The sequence below is a fragment of the Chiloscyllium plagiosum genome, unplaced genomic scaffold (assembly GCF_037043375.1).
Source record: "Chiloscyllium plagiosum isolate Xiang-an unplaced genomic scaffold, Cpla_swu_hap1 HiC_scaffold_20, whole genome shotgun sequence".
Lineage (NCBI taxonomy): Eukaryota > Metazoa > Chordata > Chondrichthyes > Orectolobiformes > Hemiscylliidae > Chiloscyllium > Chiloscyllium plagiosum.
This window is the reverse complement of record NW_028270158.1, coordinates 2,362,859-2,389,874: the sequence shown is the minus strand read 5'-3', so window position 1 is coordinate 2,389,874 and position 27,016 is coordinate 2,362,859. Positions and strand designations below refer to the sequence as shown.

The window sequence follows — 27,016 nt, the reverse complement described above, 5'->3', positions numbered from 1 at the left end:
AAGTTGGGCAGACGGTAAAATTGTGTGCACCTGAACTGCAATATTTCACACTTCACCAGCACATCTGAAAGATCAGGGAGATTACAATACCCCAGATATATGACATAGAAATCTCTGTGAGATACAACAAGGCAGGTTTCTGAATTGGTATCAACCTCATAACAGCAACAATATGAACATGGTCAAATGTTTTGTAGGAACCTTTTTACCAATAACGTTTGACTCTGACTCACATAGCGAGATGTTCGGGCAGATGAGGTAGATTGTAAGCAGCACCTTTTCAGGAGGAAAGGGAAATCGAGTGTCAGAGAGGTTTTGAACAATTAAACTCAGAGATCCTGAAAGAGCCAGGAGAAGGCAGACATGTCTGGGGCTTGTGGGGCTGCAGGAGATTACAGAGCGACATGGCCCGCATCTGAAGGAATTAGATAACAAGGTGAAAATTTCAACCTGGAGAGATTGTTGAACTCAGTCTAGGGGATGGTTTGTGATTGACACTGGGTGTGAGTTAGGGCACAACAGCAGAGTTTTGAGATCACTCTGGAAGTAGAAAGCAGGAGGCTAGCCAGGTTGTGGTGGAATGGCCAAAGTATAGAAGTAACAAAGGCACAGACAAGATTCTCAGCAGGAGATGACTCAATGCAAGGCTGGAATCCAGCCTGCAGTCAGAAACTCATCTCACAATCAATTCACACAACAAAGCTGTGAAGAGTCTACATGTAACCCCATTGCAGCCTCAGAGAACTGACAGAGCTTACAGCGAAGCCAGGAAACAGAGCTTGGAGTGAAACTGGGCTCAGTCTTCCCAATAGTTAATTGGAGAATAATTTTGTTTGTCTGGTTCTGTGGACTGGGAGTACAGTGTGACAAGTTCAATATTATGAGGGGAAGGAGAGAGCTGCTGTGAGGTAGGACTGGGTATCGTCAGTGAACATGAGGAAACAAACACTTGGCTGCTGCCGATGCCATCGTGAAAAAGGATGGGCCGAGGGTTCAGTCTCAGGTACACAGGAGGGAATGGGGCAGGGACAGAAAACAGAACACTGTCAGCAATCCTCTGGTTATGGGGAGTTAGACAGTCCAGAGGTGACTGCACAGACTGGCCTGGGCTGGGCTGGGCTGGCCTGGGCACTGATGGAGTGGTCAGCTGGCAGAAAGGTAGAAGACAGATCGATGAGGGGGAGGAGGGAAGGATTACCTGGGCCACAGTCACACACATCACTCACACGTTCCTGAGAGCTGCTCTGTTAATGTAGCAAAAACCTCAATGGAGGAAATCAAACATGGAGCAGCTGTTACAATGGACACAGGTTTGAGGCAACAGCCTGTTCAAAGGCCTTGGATAGGACTGGGAGATCAGAGATTGGGAATGGGCTGATCTGGGCGGTTAGAGATTGGGAACAGCCTGGACAGGGATGTTAGAGATTGGGAATGGGATGGACAGGGATGTTAGAGATTGGGAATGGGATGGACAGAGATGTTAGAGATTGGGAATGGGATGGACAGGGATGTTAGAGATTGGGAATGGGATGGACAGGGATGTTAGAGATTGGGAACACCCTGGACAGGGATGTTAGAGATTGGGAATGGGATGGACAGAGATGTTAGAGATTGGGAACACCCTGGACAGGGATGTTAGAGATTGGGAATGGGATGGACAGGGATGATTGAGAAGGAAACAAGATGTATTGCTTTGATGTGCAACTATTTGCTTTATTAGTCTTAGTGGAGTAAAGAAAGTTGAATAAAACAGGAGGTAAAAACAATGCCTGCAGATGCTGGAAACCAGATTCTGGGTTAGTGCTGCTGGAAGAGCACAGCAGTTCCGGCAGCATCCGAGAAGATTTCGAAGCTCCTTGGATGCTGCCTGAACTGAATAAAACTGGAGGTGAGCTAAGCAGAAAGAACCATCAACGATACCAATGAGCCTTCAAAGGGAACTTGACCGCCGTTCAGTGGGATGAGCAGGTGGGAGGATCCGGGGCAAGACGGTGACCCAAGTGAACTTGTTCAGGCAACTTCCTGTTGCAAATAAGTGGAAGGCGGGAAATTGTGATAAGATTAAAAATACAATTATACTGAAAATGAAATAAAATGTAACATTCTACTAATGTGCTGAAATGTAAACAGCAATGCAAAATTAAAAGCATCTATTTCTGAGCTCTTGTTAAATCAGAAAAAAACACATATTTTGAGAGGTTTATGACTAAATGATCTAACATAAGACAAATATACATGACAAATCTCAAACTAATACATTCTTGGAAACCAATTTGATCAATCAATCAAAAACAATGACCATACGTTGGAACAGAAAGTCGATTTGAGAATATTAATGTTCGGTGCTATGTTATACACAATGCAATCATGCTACATATCAAAAAGACGATGAGTAATTGAAGATTGAAAGTAAAAAGGCCACAATATGAGCCAATGGCCTTTTCTTTTAACTCAGAGAAGTCAATATTGGCACTAAATGGTGTAGCGCTTTGATGAGAACTTTGGAAAGTTGTTTTGCTCAGTTGCTTTCGAATGTTTGAGTTTCGAGGCTATTAGATCCAGAGAAATTCACTTCAAACTGAAATCCAAACAGCCCAAGGCACTCCTGGTAATTAATTGTTCTCCAGGGAAGGAATTTTACAAACAAATGGAAATTCCCGACTGCAGCGATTGTCATTCCAGGATCGGAGAGCTGGGAGTAGAAGAAAAGATAAATACATATACTATATTTGATCTTAAACACATCGATTTTATGTCACAATGCTGTTTAACATTACTCATTAAAAAAAGAGAAGGATTTTGAAAATACTCTCACAAGGTATGAAAGTTCCCATCAAGGCCAGCCAGCTTTTTCACATCCTTAATGGTACCAGACAAGGTGGTCACCCTCCTCCTGCACAGCCTGAAGAACTTGATGATATCTCTCTCTCCAATTCTTCCTTCCAAGCAGATACAATTCCGCTGTGACACACCAGGAGCACAAACTCATTGGGACCCATTTTCGGACCAAGCCCTACCATTGATAGAATCTTTCTGGGCCTCACCCATCAATTCCACACCCAGGCCCAATCCAGAACTCTCCAGCTCCCTCCACCATTCATGTTGTCCTGACACCCTGCTGTTCACTCCCCCTCCCCCACACTACCCCACCCCCTCACTACCCCACCCCCTCACTGCCCCACCCCCTCACTGCCCCACCCCCTCACTGCCCCGCCCACACACTGTCCTGCCCCCACACTGTCCTGCCCCCACACTGGCCCTCCCCCACATTGCCCCACCCCCTCACTGCCCCGCCCCCACACTGTCCCGCCCCCACACTGGTCCTCCCCCACACTGCCCCATCCCCTCACTGCCCTTCCCCCTCACTGCCCCTCCCCCACACTGCCCTGCCCCCACACTGCCCTGCCCCCACACTGCCCCACCCCCTACTGCCCATCCCCCTACTGCCCCTCCCCCACACTGCCCCTCCCCTTCACTGCCCCACCCCCCATTGCCCCATCCCCCTCACTGCCACTCCCCCACACTGCCCCACCCCCTCACTGCCCCACCCTCCTACTGCTCCCCCCAACACTGCCCCTCCCGCTCACTGCCCCACCCCCACTGCCCCATCCCCTCACTGCCCCTCCCCCACACTGCCCCTCCCCCTCACTGCCCCACCCCCTCACTGCCCCTCCCCTCCCCTCTCTCTTCTCCTCCCCCACACTGCCCCTCTCTCTTGCTGCCCCACCCCCTCACTACTCCCCCCAACTCCACCTCCCCCACACTGTCCCTCCCCCTCACTGCGCCTCCCCCTCACTGCCCACCCCATGACTGCCGCTCCCCCTCCCCATCCCCCACACTGCCCTTCTCCCTTGCTGCCCCACCCCCTCACTGCCCCTCCCCCGCACTGCCCCTTCTGGGCCACGCTCTCAAACATAGAACATAGAACATAGAAGAATACAGCGCAGTACAGGCCCTTTGGCCCTCGATGTTGCGCCGATCCAAGCCCACCTAACCTATACTAACCCACTATCCTCCATATACCTATCCAATGCCCGCTTAAATGCCCATAATGAGGGAGAGTCCACCACTGCTACTGGCAGGGCATTCCATGAACTTACGACTCGCTGAGTGAAGAACCTACCCCTAACTTCAGTCCTATATCTACCCCCCCTTAATTTAAAGCTATGCCCCCTTGTAATACCCGACTCCATACGTGGAAAAAGATTCTCACTGTCGACCCTATCTAACCCCCTAATCATCTTGTACACCTCAATCAAGTCACCCCTAAACCTTCTTTTCTCTAATGAAAACAGCCCCAAGTGTCTCAGTCTTTCCTCATACGATCTTCCTTCCATACCAGGCAACATCCTGGTAAACCTCCTCTGCACCCGTTCCAGTGCCTCCACATCCTTCCTATAGTATGGCGACTAAAACTGCACACAATATTCCAGATGCGGCCGCACCAGAGTCTTATACAACTGCATCATGACCTCAGGACTCCAGAACTCAATTCCTCTACCAATAAAAGCCAGTACGCCATATGCCTTCCTCACCGCACTATTTACCTGGGTGGCAACTTTCAGAGATCTATGTACATGGACACCAAGATCCCTCTGCTCATCCACACTACCAAGTATCCGACCATTAGCCCAGTACCCCATCTTTTTGTTATTCTTCCCAAAGTGAATCACCTCACACTTAGCTACATTGAATTCCATTTGCCACCTTTCTGCCCAGCTCTGCAGCTTCTCTATATCCTGCTGTAACCTGCCACATCCTTCCTCACTGTCAACAACTCCTCCGACCTTCGTATCATCCGCAAACTTGCTCACCCAACCTTCTAATCCCTCTTCCAGGTCATTTATAAAAATGACAAACAGCAATGGTCCCAAAACAGATCCTTGCAGAACACCGCTAGTGACGGCACTCCATGAAGAAACTTTGCCATCAACTACTACCCTCTGTCTTCTTCCATCCAGCCAATTCCTAATCCAAACCTCCAACTCACCCTCAATGCCATATCTCCGTATTTTCTGCAGTAGCCTGCCATGGGGAACCTTATCAAACGCCTTACTAAAATCCATATATACCACATCTACCGCTTTCCCCTCATCAACCTCCTTCGTCACCTTTTCAAAGAATTCAATAAGGTTTGTGAGGCACGACCTGCCCTTCACAAAACCATGCTGACTATCCTTGATCACATTATTCCTATCCAGATGTGCATAAATCCTATCCCTTACAATTCTCTCTAAGACTTTGCCCACAACAGAAGTGAGACTCACCGGCCTATAGTTACTAGGGTTATCCCTACTTCCCTTCTTGAACAAGGGAACCACATTTGCTATCCTCCAGTCTTCTGGCACTACTCCTGTAGACAAAGAGGACATAAAAATCAAGGCCAATGGCTCTGCAATCTCCTCCCTTGCTTCCCAGAGAATCCTAGGATAAATGCCATCAGGCCCAGGGGACTTATCTATTTTCACCTTTTCCAGGATTTCCAACACCTCTTCTCTTCATACCTCAAAGCCATCCATTCTACTTATTTGTGACTCAGTATTCACATCGACGACAATGCCCTGTTCCTGAGTAAATACTGAAGAAAAGTATTCATTCAGTGTCTCCCCAATCTCTTCCGCCTCCACACGCAACTTCCCACTACTATCCTTGACTGGACCTATTCCTACCCTAGTCATTCTTTTATTCCTAAAACCTATCCGCCTGCACTCGGCGCCCCCCCCCCCCGCCCTTGTTTTCCCCTAAACATTGCAAGAACTCTTCAACTTTAAACACAGATATTCCTGAAGATATTTTATCAATCGAATGAAAAGTGTCAGTATTCCTCTATCCCTTTTCTCCAAACCAAGACCATTCATCACTGGCATCGCCCTAGGGACTTGCCCTCAGCCTGACCTTACCATTGTTTTATTTCTGCTGTTTTTTTCATTTAGAGTTTGTAATCGAGTGTGTAGCCAATGTGGCGGAGGAGAGTGGTGAATTGGTTCCCTTTGTACCGTACATCTGCTTTCCTGTACTCGAGTATACATGACAATAAAAATCTAAATCTGAATCTTCCAGAATCAGGGAAGCAGCACATGATGCCAGGGCAGAGTGGAAGCATGGCAACTACACCCTCCTGATGCCAGGCTGGTCTAACCTTGTGCACATGGCTGTGTTTACACCCTTCGGAATTCAGGAGGCATATAAACCCCATGGCCTACCCAATCCTCTGTGTCTGTCATCCAACAAGGGAGATTAAAGTTACCCACTCAAACTGCAAACTAGTTCACAAATTGTATATGAAAGCAATAAAAACAGAAAATTCTGTAAATGTTCAACAGGTCAGAGGCTTTTCCAGAAAAATAAGAGTAATGTTTTTAAAGTAAAATAATGTGTTTAAGATACATGGGCTAAACAAAGGCCCAGGAGGACCAACCAAACATGTTGTTGATTATCTACTTTCTAACCTTTCCAAATCCCTAACCTTTCCCAATCCCTAACCTTTTCAAATCCCTGATCTTTCCAAATCTCTAATCATTGCAAAACCCATTCCAAATCCCTGACCTTTCCAAGCTCTTAACCATCCCAAAAACCTAACCATTCCAAACCCTACCTTTTCCAAATCCCTAACCTTCCCAAATCCCTAACCTTTTCCAAATCCCTAACCTTTCCACATATTTAATCTGAACCTATCTGTCCCCATCTCTCCATTTCTAATATGCTCTATCACTTTACCAGCTTTAACCCTTTACCAACCTTACCCTTCTGGTCACTATCATCTGTTTCTCACTAGGGCTATCTGGTCTCTCCACACCGCCTCTTTACATAACACCTTGAAAGCTCTACCAATAGCTTGTCTCTTTATGGGGCATGGATGGCCACAGGAACTAAAATAGGGGGATACTCACTTGCAATGAGTAGATCAGAAATTTACAACTGGATATGGATACAGGGAGTTCTTTTATAATGCGATGGTTGTGTTCCCGCTTTAGAAACAGCGCTCAAAGTGTTGGTGATGTAATTGCGTTACAGCCAACACACATTTTAAAAGCTTGCACTTCAGAAACAGTGTTCCCAATTTGTCAATTGTGTTTCAGTGAATTTACATTAATGAAACACACATTATAACAGAACTACCTGTAGTTTAGGTGAAATGGGCCAAAAATTGGCAGATGAAGTTTAATGTGGGTAAGTTTGAGGTGGAGAACTAGGAAGATGACTTTTTATCTAAACAGAGAGCAATGTCGGCTGCTTTGGTGCAGAGGGATCTGCGTAACCTTGTACATAAATTGCAAAAAACTAATAAGCAATTACAGCAGGTAATACCACAACCAGAATTTTGGCATTAATTGCTAAAGGAATAAAGTATTAAAAGTAGCGAAGTGTTGCTGCAAATGTACAAGGCATTAGTGAGACCATGTAGGAGCAAATTACTGTAGGTGCTGGAATCTGTACTGAAAACAGCAAATGCTGGAAATCACAGTGGGTCAGGCAGCATCCATGGAGGGAGAGCAAACTAATATTTCGAGTCTAGATGATTCCAGATGGAGTGAGGCCAAATATGAAAACTGATTACAGTGTTGGTCCCCTTATTTGAGGAATGATGTCGTTGTCTTGGAGACAGTTCAGAGAAAGTTCACAAGATTGATTCCAGAGCTATGGGATTAGTTTCATGAAGGGAGGTTAAGCAGTTTAGACCTATACTCTCTGGAGTTTAGAAGAATGAAAGATGATCCAATTGAGATGGGTGGCACGCTGGCTCAGCAGTTAGTGCTACTACCTAACAGCACTTGGGTCCTGGGTTCGATTCCACCCTCGGGTGATAGGAGTTTGTGTCTGCGTGGGTTTCCTCTGGATGCTCCAGTTTCCTCCCACAGTTTAGGATGTGTGGGTCAGGTGGATTGACCATGGGAAATTGCCCATAGTGTGCAAGTTAGGTGCATTAGTCAGGGGTAAATGTAGAGTAGGAGGGGAATGGGTCTGAATGGGATCCTCTTTGGAGAGTTGGTGTGGACCTTTTGGGCCAAATAGCCCTTTTCCACTCTGTAATGATTCTATGAGATGAATAAGATACTAAAGGAGGTTGACGAGGGAGATGGAGCGAGGATGTTTCCTCATGTGGGACAACCTAAAACGAGAGGTCACAGTTTTCGGATAAGGGGCAGCAGAATTAAAACAGCGAAGGAGAGAAATAACTTCTCTCAAAGGGCTGTGAATTGGTGGTGTGAGAGTTCCATAGCCTGGATCGATGTCACGAGCTATATTCCCTCCAGCTGCCTATCTGTACGCACAGAAAGGAACCCGTGCTATTGCATTTGTATTTCCTGACCCTGTGACAGAGTCGTGGTGTACTGGCACCATTTCCTGCCCACCGTTCACTATTCAGAAGTATATGTTCTGAAAGAGTACTTTGCTTTAAAGTAGAGGAACTTCAATGTTTATTATCAGCAGGTTTTGGTCAGACTTCCCAAGGTGATGGAGGAGGCCATTTGGTCCATCAAGCTTGCTGCACCATTCAAGAAGACTATGCCTGACCCTTGAGCTCAGCAGCATTTTAATACGCTGTGCCCCGACCCCTGACATCTTTAATATCTGGAAATCTATCGACCTCTATATTCAGCCTGCTCAATGATGGCCTTTCCACAGCTCTCTGGTGTAGAGATGACCAGATTCACCATCTTCATTGAGGAACCTCCACCTTATCTCAATCCTAAATGGCTGAGCCCTAATTTTGAGAATGTCTCCATCTCGATTCCAGAACCCCTCCCCGAATCTTCCCACCAAGCTCTGGAAAAATGGCCAAAGTTTCAATGAAGTCTCTTCTGATTCTTCACAACCTGAGAGAACACAGGCCCAGTCTTTCTCAATCTGCTCATAGGATTGTGCTTCTACCCTGGGAATATGGACTTTGTTATAAATTACAATAAATATTTCTGTCTTGAGACACATTGGTTCAGTCGTTTTTAATTTATCAGTTTTGAACAGTTCTATTTCTTTATCTTTGCTGCTCATTGGAGAATGCCCCCAGGATGTGAAAGACTATGAGCAAATAATGAAAGCAGAGTCAAAGGAAATGGTGCCAAAGGCTGGTTTGCTGCTCGGGAACATGTGAAATGTTGTTCAACCCAGTGGGAGCTTTCCACATGGAGCAGTTAATTTGAAATGAGAGTCAATGTCCGGAACTTTCAATTGGGTGATCATAAAGTGAATAATATCAGAACCACGTTTTCCTGATTTTTCGGTGCATTCAATAAGACATAGCTGACTGGAGAACAAAGAGCCTGATGTCAGTGGTGGGTAAGAGAAGAATCTGAAATATAGGCTTTACATATATTTGGAAAGGCAAGGACTGATTAGGGATAGTCAGCATGGCTTTGTGCGTGGGAAATCATGTCTCACATACTTGATTGAAGAAGTGACCAAGAAGATAGATGAAGGCAGAGTGGTAGGCATTATCCACATGGACTCTTTGGCAAGGCCTTCGACATGGTTAGTCAGGTTAGATCACATTGGATCCAGGGAGAGCTAGCCCAAATGATCAGTACTGGGCCCACTATTGTTCACAGTTTATATAAACGATTTTGACAAGAATATAGGAGGCATAGTTTGCAGATGACACCAAAATTGGCAATATAGTGGAAAGTGAAGAAGGTTGTCTAAGATTATAATGGGATCTTAATCAGCTGGGCCACTGAGCCGGGAAACAGCAGATGGAGTTTAATTTAGATAAATGTGAGGTGTGGCATTTTTGCTAAGACAAACCAGGCAGGACTTAGACAGTTAGTGGTAGGGCCCTGGGGAGTGTTATCAGACAGAGAGGCCTACGGATGCAGGTACATAGTTCCTTGAAAGTGGCACCACAGGTAGAGAGGTAGGATGGTGAAGAAGGCATTTAGCATGCCTGCGTTCATTAGCCAGAGAACGGAGTACAAGAGTTGGGACACCTTGTTACAGCTGTGTAAAACATTGGTAAGGCCATATTTGGAATTCTGAGTGCAATTCTAGTCACCCAGTTATTGGAAGGATATTATTAAATTGAAAAGCTGTAAAAAAGATTTACAAGGATGTTGCCAGGGTTGGAGGATTTGAGCTATAGGGAGAGGTTGAACAGGCTGGGGCTGTTTTCCCTGGAGTGTCGGAGGCTGAAGGGTGACCTTATAGAGGTTTATAAAATCATGAGAGGCATAGATAGAATAAATAGACAAAGTCTTTTCTGTGGGGTGGGAGAGTCCAGAACTAGAGGGCATAGGTTTAAGGTGGGAGGGAAAGATATAAAAGGGACCTGAGGGGCGATCTACAGCTTTTTGTTATTTGTTTGAGGGATGTGGATATCGCTGGTTCTGTTAGCGTTTATTGCCTGTCCTTAGTTGCCCCTTGAGAAGGTGGGGGTGAGTTGCCTTCTTGAACCACTGCAGTCTATGTGCTGTGGGTAGACCCACAATGTTCTTAAGGAGGGAATTCCGGGATTTTGACCCAGCGATACTGAAGGAATAGCGATATATTTCCAAGTCAGGATGGTGAGTGGCTTGGAGGGGAACTTGCAGGGGGTAGTGTTCCCCATGTATCTGCTGCCCTTGTCCTTCTAGATGGAAGTGGTTGTGGGTTTGGAAGGTGTTGTCTGAGGAAGATCAAGTCCATGTAATAAATGTCCCCACTCTGTGATGGTAATAAGGAACACATCAACATATTTAATGAAATCCCTTTGTTCTTTTAAAGAAAACGTTTTTACTGGTTTGCTGGACATTACTTTCATGCTCAGCATCAAGAGCGATTTCTGTAAATAAACCTCACTCCCTCCGGACCACACTCCAAGGAAATGAGAAACAGAGTAAGATGCAATTCAATAGAAATTAACCATTAGCAGGAGAGGTGAATGAAGGGAAATGTTCATCATTGTAACCTGGTTCAGAGTTAAAGGCTACTGCACACTCTTTGGAATCCAGTATAGATACTGCTGGAGTTTAAACAGAGAGGCATGCTGCTCTCAGTTTCCAGGTGGAGATGGCTCAGGTTCTGTTATGCCCTGGCCAGTATTAGCAGCCCCACATTGGGGATGTGACAGTACAGAGAAAGACAAAGTTAAAACTGGGTGGACAAAGTTAAAAATCACACAACACCAAGTTATAGTCCAACAGCCCTATTTGGAAGCACTGGCTTTCAGCAGATAACCATTGTCTCCAGTGAAAAGATTAAAAGCGGCTCCCATTGGAAGTGATGGGGATTGATTTACTCCACACACTGAGGTTTAAATGCACTCTCTGTTCTGATGGCTTCTCATCTGTTACTTCATCAAAATCCTTAAGCAAAGGGGTTTCCTTGTCTACTTGCCTCTGCAGGGGTATACATCCCACACAGTCATTCTATTTATCAGGGACTTGCGACAGTGGGGAGTGTGACTGAAGCCCTCAGTTTGTAGCTCACTGTTTCTCAGACATTCACCATGTAGAGGTGCTGGTGTTGGACTGGGGTGGACATTCATATTCAGGACTTTGCACTAGACAGAACCAAAGAACAAATGGAGTCCATCCTGCTCTCTGCAGGAACAACCCAGCAACTCCCACTTCCCTAACTTTTCCTAATAACCTTATAAATCTTTTCTCTTCAAACACTCATCAAGTTCCTGCTTAAAAGTTCCATTTGAATTAGTTTCTGCTGTGCTCTCAGCCCATGTACTCCAGACACCACACCACTCACTGCATGCAACAGGATTTTCCTCATCGTCATTCCTCATTTAGAACCATGCAGACAGTAACTCACCTCCTGACTCCCTAAAGCCTGTCCACCATCTACAAGGCACAGCAGGTCAGGCAGCATCCGAGGAGCAGTAAAATTGATGTTTCGGGCAAAAGCCCTTCATGATGAAGGGCTTTTGCCCAAAATGTCGATTTTACTGCTCCTCGGATGCTGCCTGACCTGCTGCGCCTAAATCAGCACAGCAAGTATTGAAGAAGGTGTCTGTCAGGGACCTTGGATCGTTCTGAAATCCCTTATTTCTTCCAACAATGAGTGGGCATCCTGAGGAGGTGTTGGTGCTGGGAGTGAGGCAAGTGTCTGTGGACCTTGGAACAGCTGAGCGTCAGCTGTAACTGTAAAAGTCATGCATCAGCTCCTGGAGCACCACGGCTCATGCCCGAAACGTCGATTCTCCTGTTCCTTGGATGCTGCCTGACCTACTGCGCTTTTCCAGCAACATATTTTCAGCTCTGATCTCCAGCATCTGCAGTCCTCACTTTCCCCCCTGTGCTGATTTATCCTGGTTGCCATAGCAACATGTACCAATCAGTTGTTAGGGACTGAGCCATCCTTTTGAGGGCAAAAGGAATGCAGTCAAGAGACCTCACTATATGATTCCTGCATTTACAGGATACAGACAATTCAGCATCCCAATGATGAACTCTGCTTCAGATCAATGAGAATGGAAAACCTCTTCACTTTCTATCGCTCCTGCCCCTCACCATAGGGGGCCCACTGTAATTCTGCTCTATGCTGGTACATTGGGGGATTGGGAAGGGGGCTTGAAATCACCCTTTCGGGACTTCCTCCTCCCATATCCCAAAATCATAGAATCATAGAATCCCTACAGTGTGGAAACAGGCTTTTGGCCCAACAAGTCCACACCAACCCTCTGATGAGTAACCCACCCAGACCCATTCCCCTACCCTATTACCCGATAGTTACCCTTGACTAATGCACATAGCCTACTCATCCCTTGTCACTGTGGGCAGTTTGGCATGGCCAATTCACCTGACCTCCACATCTTTGGATTGTGGGAGGAAACTGGAGCACCTGGAGGAAACCTGTGCGTTTAACAGGAGAATGTGCAAACTTCACACAGACTGCAGGATGCAAAGTGCTGCAGGAAGTTCTCAACGAAAATGTGGGAGGTAATGATGCTGCTCTGCTGGCTGCATGATTATCTGTGAAATGGCAGCGAAATATTGATAAGGACATGAAAGCACTTCTTCAATTTACTCAAGCCTTTGAAAGTAATGACCTGTAAAAGTGTTAGCATTTCATCTGCGAGCTCGGAGGCTGCAGGTGAAGAGGATACATTTTCCTTTGACCAGTTGATTTGTATCCTGCTCTTGTCGGTTTTTGGAGCAAGGTTTTTTGCTTCCTCAGTGTTGATGAAAGAAGTTAGCTCCCTTTATTCAAAGGGTCTTGAACAAATGGAGGTCTCTTTATTTCAGTTTGTGCAACCACATTTAACATTACCTTTAGCTGGAAAAGTGACTGGAGTTGACTTTGGAGGAAGAGGGATTCAGCAAGGCTAATATAATTCATTCTCAGACACTGTAATTTTAATTACAAATGGAAATAACTCGAGATCCTTTTTTAAAAGTAAGTTGGACATTCACTGAACATTTGTCCACCATTATATCTCTGTGACTAGTTCATTGTGATTTTCAAAGTTCTACTCAAGAGCCTTAATTATTAATTATTTCTTCATGGGATATGGGTGTCACTATCTGGCCCAGCATTTATTACCTGTCCCTAGTTGCCCAGCTTGAGAAGGTGGGGGTGAGCTGCCTTTTTGACTCACTGCAGTCCATGTGCTGTGGGTTGACCCACAATGCCCTTAGGGAAGGAATTCCAGGATTTTGACCCAGTGACACTGAAGGCGATATATTTTTAAGTCAGGATGGTGAGTGGCTCGGAGGGGAACCTGCAGGGGGTGGTGATCCACGTATCTGCTGCCCTTGTCCTTCTAGATGGAAGTGTTCGTGGTTTGGAAGGTGCTGTCTGAGGATCTTTGGTGAATTTCTGCATCTTGTAGATAGTACACACAGCTGCTACTAACCGTCAGTGGTGGAGGGAGTGGGTGTTTGTAGATGTGGTGCCTATCTAGCGGCTGCTTGGTGTCAAGCTTCTTGAATGTTGTTGGAGCTGGCCCCATCCAGACAAGAGGGGAGTATTCCATCACACTCCTGACTTGTGCCTTGTAGGTAGTAGACAATTCCATGAATATGAACTGCATCCCAGGCTGCTGTGGGAGGAGTGGCAGGAAATTGCAGGGGCTCTGACACCAATTTTTAATTCCTCTCTGGCCACTTGGGGTTGGAGGGGGGCGTAGGTTTGGAGTGCCTGAGGACTGGAGGATGGCTAATGTGGTTCCACTTTTCAAGAAAGGTGGTAGAGATGAATCAGGAAATTACAGACCGATGAGTCTCATGTCAGTGGTAGGGAAACTATTGGAGAAAATTCTGAACGAGTGAATTAATGTCCACTTGGAAAGGAATGGGTTAATTAGGGATAATCAGCATGGCTTTGTCAGAGAGAGAGGTCATGCCTAACCATTTTGTTAGAACTTTTCAAAAATGTGATCAAGTGTATGGATGAGGGAAGTTCAACTGATGTAGTTTGTATGGATTTTAGCAAAGCTTTTGACCATATCTCTCACAGGAGACAGATTGAGAAGGTTAAAGCCCATGGAATTCAGAGGAACTTGGTGAGATGGATCAGAAACTGACTTAGTGATAGGGCACAAAAGGTAGTGGGAGAAGACTGTTTAAGTGACTAAAGGCCTGCGTCCAGTGGTGTACTACAAGGATCACTATATTGGGACCCTTATTGTTTGTCATATACATAAATGATATAGATATAAATGTTGGGGGAATGTTAAGTAAATTTTGCAGATGTCACCAAGATTGGTAAGTTGATTAATAGTGAAGTAGATGGCTGTAGATTAGAGGAAGATATGGTTGGGTTAGTCAGATGGGTAGACCAGTGGCAGATGGTATTTAACCCTGATAAGTGTGAGATGAGACACTTTGGAAGAAGAAACAAGATGAGGGAATATTTAATGAATGGGAGGACACTGGGTAGCTCAGAGGAGCAGAGCGATCTTGGGGTAATTATTCACAGATCCCTAAAGTCGGTAGAGCGTGTGAATAGGATAATTAAGAAGGCAGATGGGACATTTGCTTTCAACAGTCGTGCAGAGTGTATAAGAGTCTGGAGGTAATATTGGAGCTGTACAGAGCGTGGGTCAGGTCACAGCTGGAGTACTGTGTTCAGTTCTGGTCACCTCACTGGAGAGCGTACAGAGGAGGTTCAACAGGATGTTGTCTGGGATGGAGATATTGAGGTATAAGGAGAGACTGGATGGGCTTAGATTGTTTCCTTTAGAGCAGAGAGGACTGAGGGGGGACATGATTGAGGTGGATAAGATCATGAGGAGTATAGACAGGGTGAATAGAGAGCGGCTGTTCCCCTTGGCTGAGGGGTCAATCATGAGGGAGCATAGTTTTAGGGTAAGGGGCAGGAGATTCAGAGGGGTTTAGGGAAAATTCTCAGTGAGAATCTGGAATGCACTACCTGGGAAGGCAGTGGAGGCTGGAAATCTTACAACCTTTAAAATATATTTGGATGAGTACTTCAAATATCATAACGTTCAAAGATGTGGGACAAGTGTAGGAAATTGTGATTAAAGCACTTTTAGTGATAGATACATCAATGCAGACTCGATGGGCTGAAGGCTGTGTGAATCGATGTACGATGTGCCTGTGACAGTCTTTGGGGAACGGGGGAGTCTGAGTATAGTGGCCAGGAATTTTCCAGAGATTCATGTCACTTATTTTAATGGAGAGTGGATTGTAGGTTAGAGAGAGTCGAGACTCATAAAATTGCTGCCTCCTTTATCTAAAAGCTTTTAAAACACAGAAACACAAGATGACAAATCCAGCCAGATTTCTGCCTCCAGTCAATTTAACTTCCCCAGTGACAGCGATTAATCCTGGCATATCCTTCACCAGTTTACAGAAATCTGCAGTAAAATCAGACCCAATTTCACTTGTCACAGTGATAAAAACATACATACAGGCCCTTTAGCCTCAAATATGAAGCACTTTTAGGTCATGATTGATCTGCAGATTATCTCCATCTATCTGCCTTAGTTCTAGTTCTTACTGAACAATGATCAAGTGTATTTATTGTGGAAAATATCTTCAAATGGAATGGTATCCAAACATTACCTGTGGGAGCGTTACTAACTTTGGAAATTCCCTGTGACATGGATAGTGACATGAGTAATCTGAGTCCCAGTGGAATAAATAAATGTGAGTTACAAACATAGGAATCAGGAACAGAAAGAGGCAATTTGTCCCTGCAAGCTTGTTCTGCCATTCATTATGATCATGGCTGACCATCCAACTCAATGGTTTACTCCTGCTTGCCCCCTCACCTCACCCCCAACCCCGCCCCCTCCAGATCCATCGATTCCTTCAGCTTGAAGTGGTATATCCAGTCCTTCCTGAAATCGTACCATGTTTTGGCCTCGACTGCTTTCTGTCCGAGTGAATTCCATTGGCTCACCACTCTCTGGGTCAAGACATTTCTCCCTATCTCAGCCCTAAAAGCTTTACTCCTTATCCTTTTACTGTGATCCCTGGTTCTAGACTCCCCTGGTCATCTGGAACATCTTTTCTGCATTTACTCTGTCTGGTCCTGTTTGAATTTTATAGGTTTTTATGAGATTTCCCCCTTACTCTTCTGAAGTACAGTAAACATAATCCTAACAGATTTAAAAATTGCCTTAAATGTCAATCCTGCCATCCCAGGAATCAGTCTGGTGCATATTCACTGCACTCACTCCATAGCAAAAGTATTCTCCCTCAGATAAGGAGACCAAAACTGCAGAGAGTAGGCCTGGTCTCACCAAGGCCCGAGATAATTGCAGTAAGACATCCCTGCTCCTAAACTTAAATCTGCTCACCACAAAGGCCAACCTACCCGTTTGCCTTCTTTTCCACCTGCTGGACCTGCATGCTTACCTTCAGCATGGGAGATAACTTGCCTCCTGTTTTTGCTACCAAAGTGGATAATCTCACATTTAGACACATTATACTGCATCTGCCATACATTTCCCCCTCAGCCAATTTGTCCAAATCACATTAAAGCATCTCTGCATCTAGCTCTCCCTCCAACCCAGCTTTATGTCATTCACAAATTTTGAAATATTACATTTTGTTTTCTCATCTGAATCACTAATAAATATTGTGACCACCTGGGTTCCAAGCTCTCATTAGTCACTGCTAGCCGATCAGAAAAAGACCTGTTTATTCCCACTCTTTATTTCCTGTTTGCCAGCCAGTTTTCTATCCATCTCAGTGCCATGCACTCTAATTTTATATCTAATCTGTTATGTGGGACTTCTGAAAGTTCAAATAAACCAATAGCCAGTGGCTTCCCTTCATCAACTCTATTAGTTACATCCTCCAAAAATTCCAGCAGATTTGACAAGCATAATTTCCCTTCTGCAAATCCATGCTGACTCTGTCCAAGCCTGGCAATGTTTTCCTAATGTTCTATTAAATCTTTTATCATAGACGCGAACATTTTCCCCATAACGGACATCAGTCTGACTGGTATATATTTCCCGGTTTTCCCTCCCTCTTTTCTAAAATAGAGACATTACATTAGTTACTCTCCAGACTGTGGGGACTGTCCCAGAGTCTATAGCACCTTGAAAGTTGACCACCAGTGCACCCAGTATCTCTCGGGCTACTTCCTTCAGTATCTGGGATGCAGATTATCAGACCCTGGGGATTTGTTGGACTTTAATCCCATCAATTTCCCTGCTGAGTATCCTGATGAAGAGCTTATGCCTGAAACGTTGATTCTCCTGCTCCTCGGATGCTGCCTGACCTGCTGTGCTTTTTCAGCACCATACTCTCGACTCTGATCCCCAGTATCTGCCGTCCTCACTGTCCCCTGAGCATTACCAGTCTTGTTTTGTTTCTATTTCAGATTTACAGGGTTTTTTTGCTGTTAGATATTCCCTTGATTCCTGTTTTTCATCAAAATTCAATAACTTTTCTCAAATTTGGAGACAAGTGGAATTCATCGAGCATTACCACTGGATTTTCCCAAAGTTTAACGTCCCTCCTAATTTCCCAGCAAAGATTCCACTAGTCTGACATTATTTCAGAGAACGTGCCTACCACTGCTTTGCCGGAACCATATCTGGCCGCAATCTTCCTCCTCCTCTGTCAGGTGGGTTCCATCATCAGGTTGGTTGCGATCCCAATAATTATAGTCATACGTTGTTCCATCAGTCCATTCAAAATCCCCTTCCTGCCCAGAATTTAGAAAGGAATTGAAGATCATTATTTATTAACATGTCTACACAAATAACCACTTGCAAATAATTATTGCCCCAAAAACAATAGTGCAGGAAATCCATAATTTACTGGTGCTCTCCCAAGTGAGACCAGGAATTGGTTAAACTGGCTTCCAGCCTTAAACTGGGCATTCATTCAGAACGGTCTCAGGTACAGAACCTTCGAATGTACTTTACAAGAGTAACAACAAAGAATATCATTCAGTCAGAGGCTATCACTATCACGGCACTCACACCCCAGCCTGACGGGACTCTGGGCAATTCCATCAAGAATACCATGTCGGTGATAGTGATTATAACTCTGTGACCTTTACTATGCTCATGGAGAGTGATAGGAACAGTATGGGAAAGTATTTAATTGGGGGAGGGGGACGTACAATATTATCAGGCAGGAACTGGGGCACCTAAATTGGGAACAGATGTTCTCAGGGAAATGCAGGACAGAAATGTGGAGGTTGTTCAGGGAGCACCTGATGATGGTGCTGGACAGGTTTGTCCCACTGAGGCAAGGAAGGGATGGTAGGGTGAAGGAACCTTGGATGAGAAGAGATGTGGAACATCTAGTCAAGGGTAAGATGGAATCTTACTTAAGCTTGAGGAGGCAAGGATCAGACAGGGCTCTAGAGAGTTACAAGGTAGCCAGGAAGGAACTGAAGAATGGACTTAGAAGAGCTAGAAGGGGGCATGAGAAAGCTTTAATGGATAGGGTTAAGGAAAACCCCAAGGTGTTCTACACTTATGTGAGGAACAGGAGGAAGGCCAGAGTGAGGACCAGTCAGGGATAGTGGGGGGAACTTGTGCCTGGAGTTGGAGCAAGTAGGGGAGGTCCTTAATGAATACTTTGCTTCAGTATTCACTACGGAGAGGGACCTTGATGTTTCTGAGGACACAGTGAAACAGACTGACATGCTGGAACAGGTTGATGTCAAGGAGGAGGATGTGCTGAAAAGTTTGAAAAACGTAAAGATAGACAAATCCCCCAGGCCAGATGGGATATACCCGAGGTTACTTCAGGAAGCGATGGAAGAGATTGCTGCCCCTTTGGTGATGATCTTTGTGTCCTCACTGTCCACTGGAGTAGTGCCAGATGATTTGAGGGTGGAAAATATTATTCCCTTGTTCAAGAAAGGGAATAGGGATAATCGTGGGAATTATAGTCTTACATCAGTGGTGGGCAAAGTATTGGAGAGGATTCTGAGAGACAGGATTTGTGATTACTTAGAAAACCATAGTTTGATCAGAGATAGTCAGCATGGCTTTGTGAGGGGCAGGTCATGCCTCACAAACTCTACTGAATTATTTGAGGATGTAACAAAACACGTTGATGAAGGTAGAGCAGTGGATGTGGTATATATGAATTTTAGCAAGAAGTTTGATAAGGTTCCCTATGGTAGGCTCATTCAGAAAGTAAGGAGACATAGGATACAGGGAAATCTGTCTATCTGGATACAGAATTGGCTGGCTCATAGAAGACAGACGGTGGTGGTAGATGGAAAGCATTTAGTCTGGAGCTCAGTGACCTGTGGTGTTCCACAGGGATCTGTACTGGGACCTCTGCTCTTTCTGATTTGAATAAATGACTTGGATGAGGAAGTGGAAGAGTGGGTTAGTAAGTTTGCTGATGACACAAAGGTTGGTAGAGTTATGGATAGTGTGGTGGGCTGTTGTAGGTTGTAACAGGATACTGACAGGATGCAGAACTGGGCTGAGAAATGGTAGATGGAGTTCAACCTGGAAAAGTGTGAAGTCATTCACTTTGGAAGGTAGAATTTGAATGTGGAATACAGGGTTAAAGGCAGGATTCTTGGCAGTGTGGAGGAACAGAGGGATCTTGGAGTCCCTGGATGTCCACAGATCTCACAAAGTTGCCACCCAAGTTGCTAGGGCTGTTAAGAAGGTGTCTGGTGTGTTCAATAGCAGGGGGATTGAATTTAAGAGCCGTGAGGTTAAGCAGCAGCTCTACAGAGCCCTGGTTAGACCACACCTGGAATATTGTGTTCAATTCTGTTGGCCTCATTATAGGAAGGACGTGGAGAGGATGCAGAGGAGATTTCCCAGGATGCTGTCTGGACTGAAGGGCATGTCTTATGAAGAAAGGTTGAGGGTTCTCAGTCTTTTCTCATTGGAACGAAGAAGGATGTGAGGTGTCTTGATGGAGGTGTACAAGACCTTAAGAAACATAGATAGAGTGGATAGCCAGAGACTTTTTCTTAGGGTGGAAATAGCTATCACAAGGGGTCATAATTTTAAGGTGATTGAAGAAAGGTTTAGGGGAGATCTCAGAGGTAGGTTCTTTACACAGAGAGTGGTGGGTATGTGGAATGCCCTGCCAGTGGTGGTAGTAGAGTCAGATACATTAGGGACATTTAAGCAACTCTTGGATAGGCACATGGAAGATAATAAAATGAAGGGTATGTGGGTTAGTTTGATTTTTAGACTATGATAAAAGGTCAGCACAAAATCGTGGGCTGAAGGGTCTGTACTGAGCTATGTTGTTCTATGTTCTATGTTCTAAGATGTGGGGCCTGGTTGAGACTAACTGAGCTTCCAACCTGGAAGACAAGAAATCAATTGTGAGCAATGTCTTATCTGAGGACCCCATTCATTGAAGACTGGGAACCATCTTCCCTCTCTAAGGTTAGAAAGGGGGAATTGTGGGATGCAGCAATCATGGAGTGGGATTTCTCCCATCCCACTAACCTTGACCACATTCCAATATTTATGTTCTGATCTCTTCCCCACTCAGAAATCTTTTGGGCTCAATTTCTTTAGCCTCTCATTGCCTCTTGTTAACACCAAGTTCAGAAATCTCTCGAAAATGACAGCATTCAATATCATATTGCCACTGGGTTTCTGATTTGGAAGAGAATGAACTTTCATTCCTTTTCATCAGTTATGTGGCAAAGAAACAATGCGATGGTTGGCCAATCAAAAAATCCCACAGATTAATTTCATTTTGATTGAGTAGCTAATGTACATCAGCACCACCGACGCTCAGTAGCAGCAGTGTGTACTATTTACAAGATGCACTGCAGAAACTCACCGAAGATCCTCAGGCAATACCTTCCAAACCCACAACCACTACCATCTGGAAGGACAAGGGCAGCAGATACATGGGAACACCACCCCCTGCAAGTTCCCCTCCGAGCCACTCATCATCCTGACCTGGAAATATATCGCTGTTCCTTCAGTGTCGCTGGGTCAGAATCCTGGAATTCCCTCCCCTGTAGCATTGTGGGTCAACCTTAAGCACATGGGCTGCAATGGTTCAAGAAGGCAGCTCACCCCCACCTTCTCAAGGGGCAACTAGGGATGGGTAATAAATGCTGAGCCCAGACAGTGATGCCCACAGCCCACAAGTGAATAAAAATTCTAATTGTCTGCTGGTGCTGGTTTGATGCGATGACAGAGCAATTCCTGTCTCTTCTTTCTGGCTTTTATCTGAATTCTATTATTTCATATGATTTCACATTTCTCTTCTCTCGTTCTGCAGTAGTTTGTGTTCTGATTACTGCCAGTTGTAACTTCTCACACTTGGCCAATCCAATGGATCACATTCTTCCCAGAGTCCCATGTTGAGATTCTCCTAGATCAGCAAAATAACTCAAACCAAGCATACAATACAGTCACCAATATAGTCACCAATACAGTCAATACAGTCACCAATACAGTCACCAATACAGTCAAAATACAAACAATACAGTCACAATACAGTCACCAATACAGTCACCAATACAGCCACCAATACAGTCACAATACTAACAATACAGTCACCAATACAGTCACCAATACAGACAATACAGTCACCAATACAGTCACCAATACAGTCACAATACAAACAATACAGTCACAATACAGTCACCAATACAGTCACCAATACAGTCACAATACAAACAATACAGTCACAATACAGTCACCAATACAGTCACCAATACAACCACCAATACAGTCACAATACTAACAATACAGTCACCAATACAGTCACCAATACAGTCACAATACATACAATACAGTCACCAATACAGCCACCAATACAGTCACAATACAAACAATACAGTCACCAATACAGTCACCAATACAGTCACAATACATACAATACAGTCACCAATACAGTCACAATACAAACAATACAGTCACCAATACAGTCACCAATACAGTCACCAATACAGCCACCAATACAGTCACAATACAAACAATATAGTCACCAATACAGTCACAATATAAACAATACAGTCACCAATACAGTCACAATACATACAATACAGTCACCAATACAGTCACCAATACAGCCACAATACAAACAATACAGTCACCAACTGTGATTGGCTGATTGAGCCATGACAATTAAATGACAAAAATTAGTTCATACAAAAACACCAGAACCTCTTACTTTGGACCGGATTTTAAAGTGCAATTGGGAATCCCAACACAGGATGGATTCCGTTTCCTGACCACACACTTGTCCTCCTGAGGGGTTTTTGAATTCAAATACCCCATTTAATTGGGTTCAGGCAAGATCACCGGGCAATTAGTGATAGAATCATACAGCACGGAAACAGACCCCTTGGTCCAACAGTCCAGGTTCCCAAACTAAACTAGTCCCAACTCCCTGCACTTGGTCCATATCCCTCCAAACATTTCTTATTCATGTTCTTATCCAAATGTCTTTTAAACATTGTGACTCTACCCACAACCATCACTTCCTCTGGAAGTTCAATCCACACATGAACTGCTCTTTGTCTGACAAAGTTTTCACTCACGTCCTTTTTAAATCTTTCTCCTCTCACCTTAAAAGTATGCCTCCTAGATTCAAAAGCTCCCACCTTAGGGAAAAGACACCTGCCATTATACCCTAATGATTTTATAAGCTTCTATAAGGTACACTCCAGTTAAAACAGTCCCAGCCTATCCAGCCTCTCCCTATAACTCGAATCTTCCATACCCAGCAACATCCTGGTCAATCTCTTCCGAACCTTCCCCAGTTTAATGATATCCTTCCTATAACAGGGCGACCAGAACTGGACACAGTGCTCCTGAAGAGACCTCACCAACATCCTGTACAACCTTAACATGATGTCCCAACCTCAACATAACATCCCAACCTCAACATAACGTCCCAATTCCTAAGCCCTGTGAAGTGGAAGCCGCCTGACAGGGATCAGTGGCAATGACAGACGACAGCCATTTTGGGGAGCGCCACTACCTTGTTGAGAAGAGCAGGCAGTTCCTCGGGGAAACAGTGAAGACAATGGCAGTGGACAGGACAGAGAGAAGATCCAGCACCCTAACTCGAGTTAGGTCCCAGAAAGAGAGAGAGTGAAACAGAACATGCTGGAGAAAGAAGTAAACAAGAAATAGTGTTTCAGGTGTGTGATCTTTGATCAGAACTAGGAAAGTTGGAAGTGGAATAGGTTTTGAGCGAGGAGTAGATAGGTCAAGATCAAAAGGGAGGTCTGTGAGAGACGGGAGAGACTGAATGATGGTGGAGTTAGTTTTCCAGGACCAGAGAGATTAGGAATTGGGTAAAGAAACAAGGAATGTGTCTTGACCAGTGGAACAGCTGAGGGAAAGCATACATAAGAAAAAAGCAGGAACAGGCAATAACAGGCGATTGAAAATAGAGGGGATATCATGGTCTCTAATTGTTGAACTCAATGTTGACTTTGGAAGGCGTAATGTTCTGCTCACTGTGTTGACTGTCAGCCTCTCGGGCAGACTGGAGCAGACTGAGGACAGAGAGGTCACTGTGAGTAAAAGGCCGACGATTAAATGGATAGGCCACTACCTGCAGCTCGCGAGCTAAACATGAGAATTTCCCTCGGCACAGACACTGCTGACCTGCTGTGTATTTCCAGCATTTTCAGTTTATTTCAGCTTTCCAGCATGTGCAGCATTTTACCTTTCGATTAAAAAAAAATTAAATCCCAGCAGCTTTGCATTCACTTGTTTTAACATCATTCCCAGGACATGGGCATCGCTGGCTGGGCCCAGCATTTATTGCCTGTCCCTAGTTGCCCCTTGAAAAGGTGTGGGTGAGCTGCCTTCTTGAACCGCTGCAGTCCATGTGCTGTGGGTTGACCCACAATTTCCATAAGGAGGGAATTCCAGGATTCAGACCCTGTGACAGTGAAGGAACGGTGATATATTTCCAAGTCAGGACAGTGAGTGGTTTGGATGTGAACTTGCAGGAGGTAGTGCCCTAGACTGTTTTTGGGATCACCAAGGTGAAGTTTAAATGTTTAGCTCTGCACTAGCCAGGCTCCTTAATGAGTCGAAAGTGGGTACTGGAGACGTTGCAGATCAGAGTCAAGATTAGAGTGGTGCTAGTAAAGCACAGCAGGTCAGGCAGCATCCGAGGAGCAGGAGAAACAATGTTTCAGGCAAAAGCCTGATGAAGGGCTTACTGATGAAGGGCTTTTGCCCGAAACGTCGATTTTCCTGCTCCTGGGATGCTGTCTGACCTGCTGTGCTTTTCCAGCACCACACTAACCTTGACCCAGGCTCCTTAATGAGTTTCTTCAGGAGCTTAAAGAGTCATAGATGAACACAAACTGATTCTCATCGCCCCTCACCACCTGTCCCTGCTTGCTTTTCCAACATTACTCTCTGTTTTGCAGGAATTGAGATTATGAGGCAATTTCCAGCACCTGACTTTCTGACTTCCACACCTGAACTTCCCACAGTCCCTTTGGGAATCCAGCCCCTTGTATTTCAATCCATTGTCGGTATTTGGTCAAAATAAGAACACAGAGAGAGAGTAACATAAATGAGTAGCATTAATTGCCTTGATATTTAGACACTGTGCCAGTTTTCCAACAATTCATTAAAAGAATTTTAATTGTCTCTAAGTACTTAAGAAGTGGACTTACCATTCTCCGATCATGGAGACCTATCCAAATATCAGTTGGTATTCCAGGTACGCGACTGTTAACTAAGTCATAAACAAAGACATTCTCTTCCCAGCTGGGAAAGAATAAGAAACAGAGTTTTACAAAATAATGTCGCTGTACAGCATGAAACCATGTGAAACAGTATTCCACCTTCAAAAACAACTCAAAGTTATTCTGCAAATCAAAGGGTTTTACCTGAAGCTTTAATAATCGCTAGAAAATCATATTTGGAGCCAGGGTTTCCACTTTGGGGACATGGAGAGGAACGTGCTGAACATTGGGTTGAGATTGCACTGGCTCCAGGCTATACTTGATTTCATTTACAGAACCACAAGGCTAGCATTTTTATCAAGGGATTCTTCACGTGTCTGAGCAGGAACCAGGCGTGGTTCACAAACCCGACAACAAAAGGAAGCATTTCTAATGTTTAGTTCGGGTGGCCAATCTGTTATATTGAAGAAACTTCTATAAAAATGAATCATTTTATTTTAAAATTTAAATTTAATAATTTCTTTTAAAAACTTATGTAACTATTCAGAATCATTCGGCTTACACCAGTCAGCTTGTGAGTAAACGTTTTGATGCTATTAACAAATACTTCGACATGTTTCAGTGACCTGGGCGAGGATGAACATAATCCGAGGGGATTTCCTGGACTGTGTAATTGTTAGACAGCTTTCTTTTTGATTTGGGATCACAGTCAGTTTTGGAAGTGGTATTTGATTAAGGCAGGCTGATTGCTTGGTAACAACAAGTACAACACTGGAAATAGGAGACAACCATTCAGCCCTTGAAGCCTACTCTGCCATTTGTAATGATCATGGCTGATCTAAATGGCCAATTCAATAGCCTGTTCTCATGTTCCTCCATATCCTTTGATCTCTTTAGCCCATGCTACATCCAGCTACGTCTTGATATCACATAATGGTTTTGGCCTTGACTGCTTTCTGTGTGAGTGAATTCCATTGGCTCACCACCCTCTGGGTCAAGGCATTCCTCCTCATGTCAGCCCTAAAAGGTTACCCCTTATCTTTAAAAATGATCCCTGGTTCTGGACTCCCCCACCTGCCTGTATTTACTCTGTCTAGTACTGTTAGAATTTTATAGGTTTCTCTGATATCTCTCCTAATTTGTCTAACCTCCAGCAAATATAGTCCTAACTGAGAGAAAGTGAGGACAGCAGATGCTGGAGATCAGGGCTGAAAATGTGTTGCTGGAAAAGCGCAGCAGGTCAGGCAGCATCCAGGGAACAGGAGAATCGACGTTTCGGGCATGACAGTATTTACTTTGACCCCACATCCTCCTGGGTGTCACTCGGAATCCTGGAATTCCCTCCCTGAGGGCATTATGGGTCTACCCACAGCACATGGACTGCAGCGGTTCAAGAAGGCAGCTCACCCCCACCTTCTCAAGGGGCAACTAGGGACGGGCAATAACTACTGACCCAGCCAGCGATGCCCACATTTCCTGAAGTAATTTTTAAAAAGCAGGGATCAACTTGGTTGTATAAAGATTTCCAAACTTCTGTGAACATTGTATTTTTATATTCAACCTCAAATATATACATTTTAGTTGAAACATTGATCAGTGGTTAACTGTGAAAACAGCCGTATTACCGTTACCTGTGGATTGAGGCTAATTTAGCTGATCTGAATCCATTTGAAAATTCAGCGCAGTAAAGGTCAGCTTCAGCCCAACTCTTGGTCTCGGGAAAGAAGCGGAAACAATATCCATTGAATTCAGTCCAGAAGAGTGGGCAGGAATAAACAGGGATCCCTCCAGTGAGACGCAGAGGCAGCTCTGTAATAATGAAATTCATCATTAACAAATTAGTCCAAGCAAACTAACTTCATTTATGACTCTTGTGTTTGACTAGGCATTTGCCCTTTCTGTAAGGAAAACAGCACAAGGAATTACGAAGAAGTTACTGAAATAGTATGACTGGTGAGAATCATTATAAATCTATTAATTATTTACAGTAAAAGGGTAGATTTTCAGTTTGGAATGGTCACCCTGAACACTC

General features: G+C 44.6%; 1 protein-coding gene across 1 annotated transcript in view; it reads right to left on the bottom strand.

Moving 5' to 3' along the window:
• Positions 1-976: 976 nt before the first annotated feature.
• Positions 977-27,016, bottom strand: part of clec19a (C-type lectin domain containing 19A) — a 45,734-nt gene continuing 19,694 nt past the window's right edge. Inside the window, exons 2-5 of the mRNA XM_043711046.2 lie at positions 26,616-26,793; positions 24,973-25,066; positions 17,925-18,057; positions 977-2,692 (exon numbers count right to left, since the gene is read on the bottom strand). Coding sequence (XP_043566981.2) covers positions 2,613-2,692; positions 17,925-18,057; positions 24,973-25,066; positions 26,616-26,793 — 485 coding nt within the window. The 3' untranslated portion in view covers positions 977-2,612. The remainder of the gene's footprint in view (positions 2,693-17,924; positions 18,058-24,972; positions 25,067-26,615; positions 26,794-27,016) is intronic.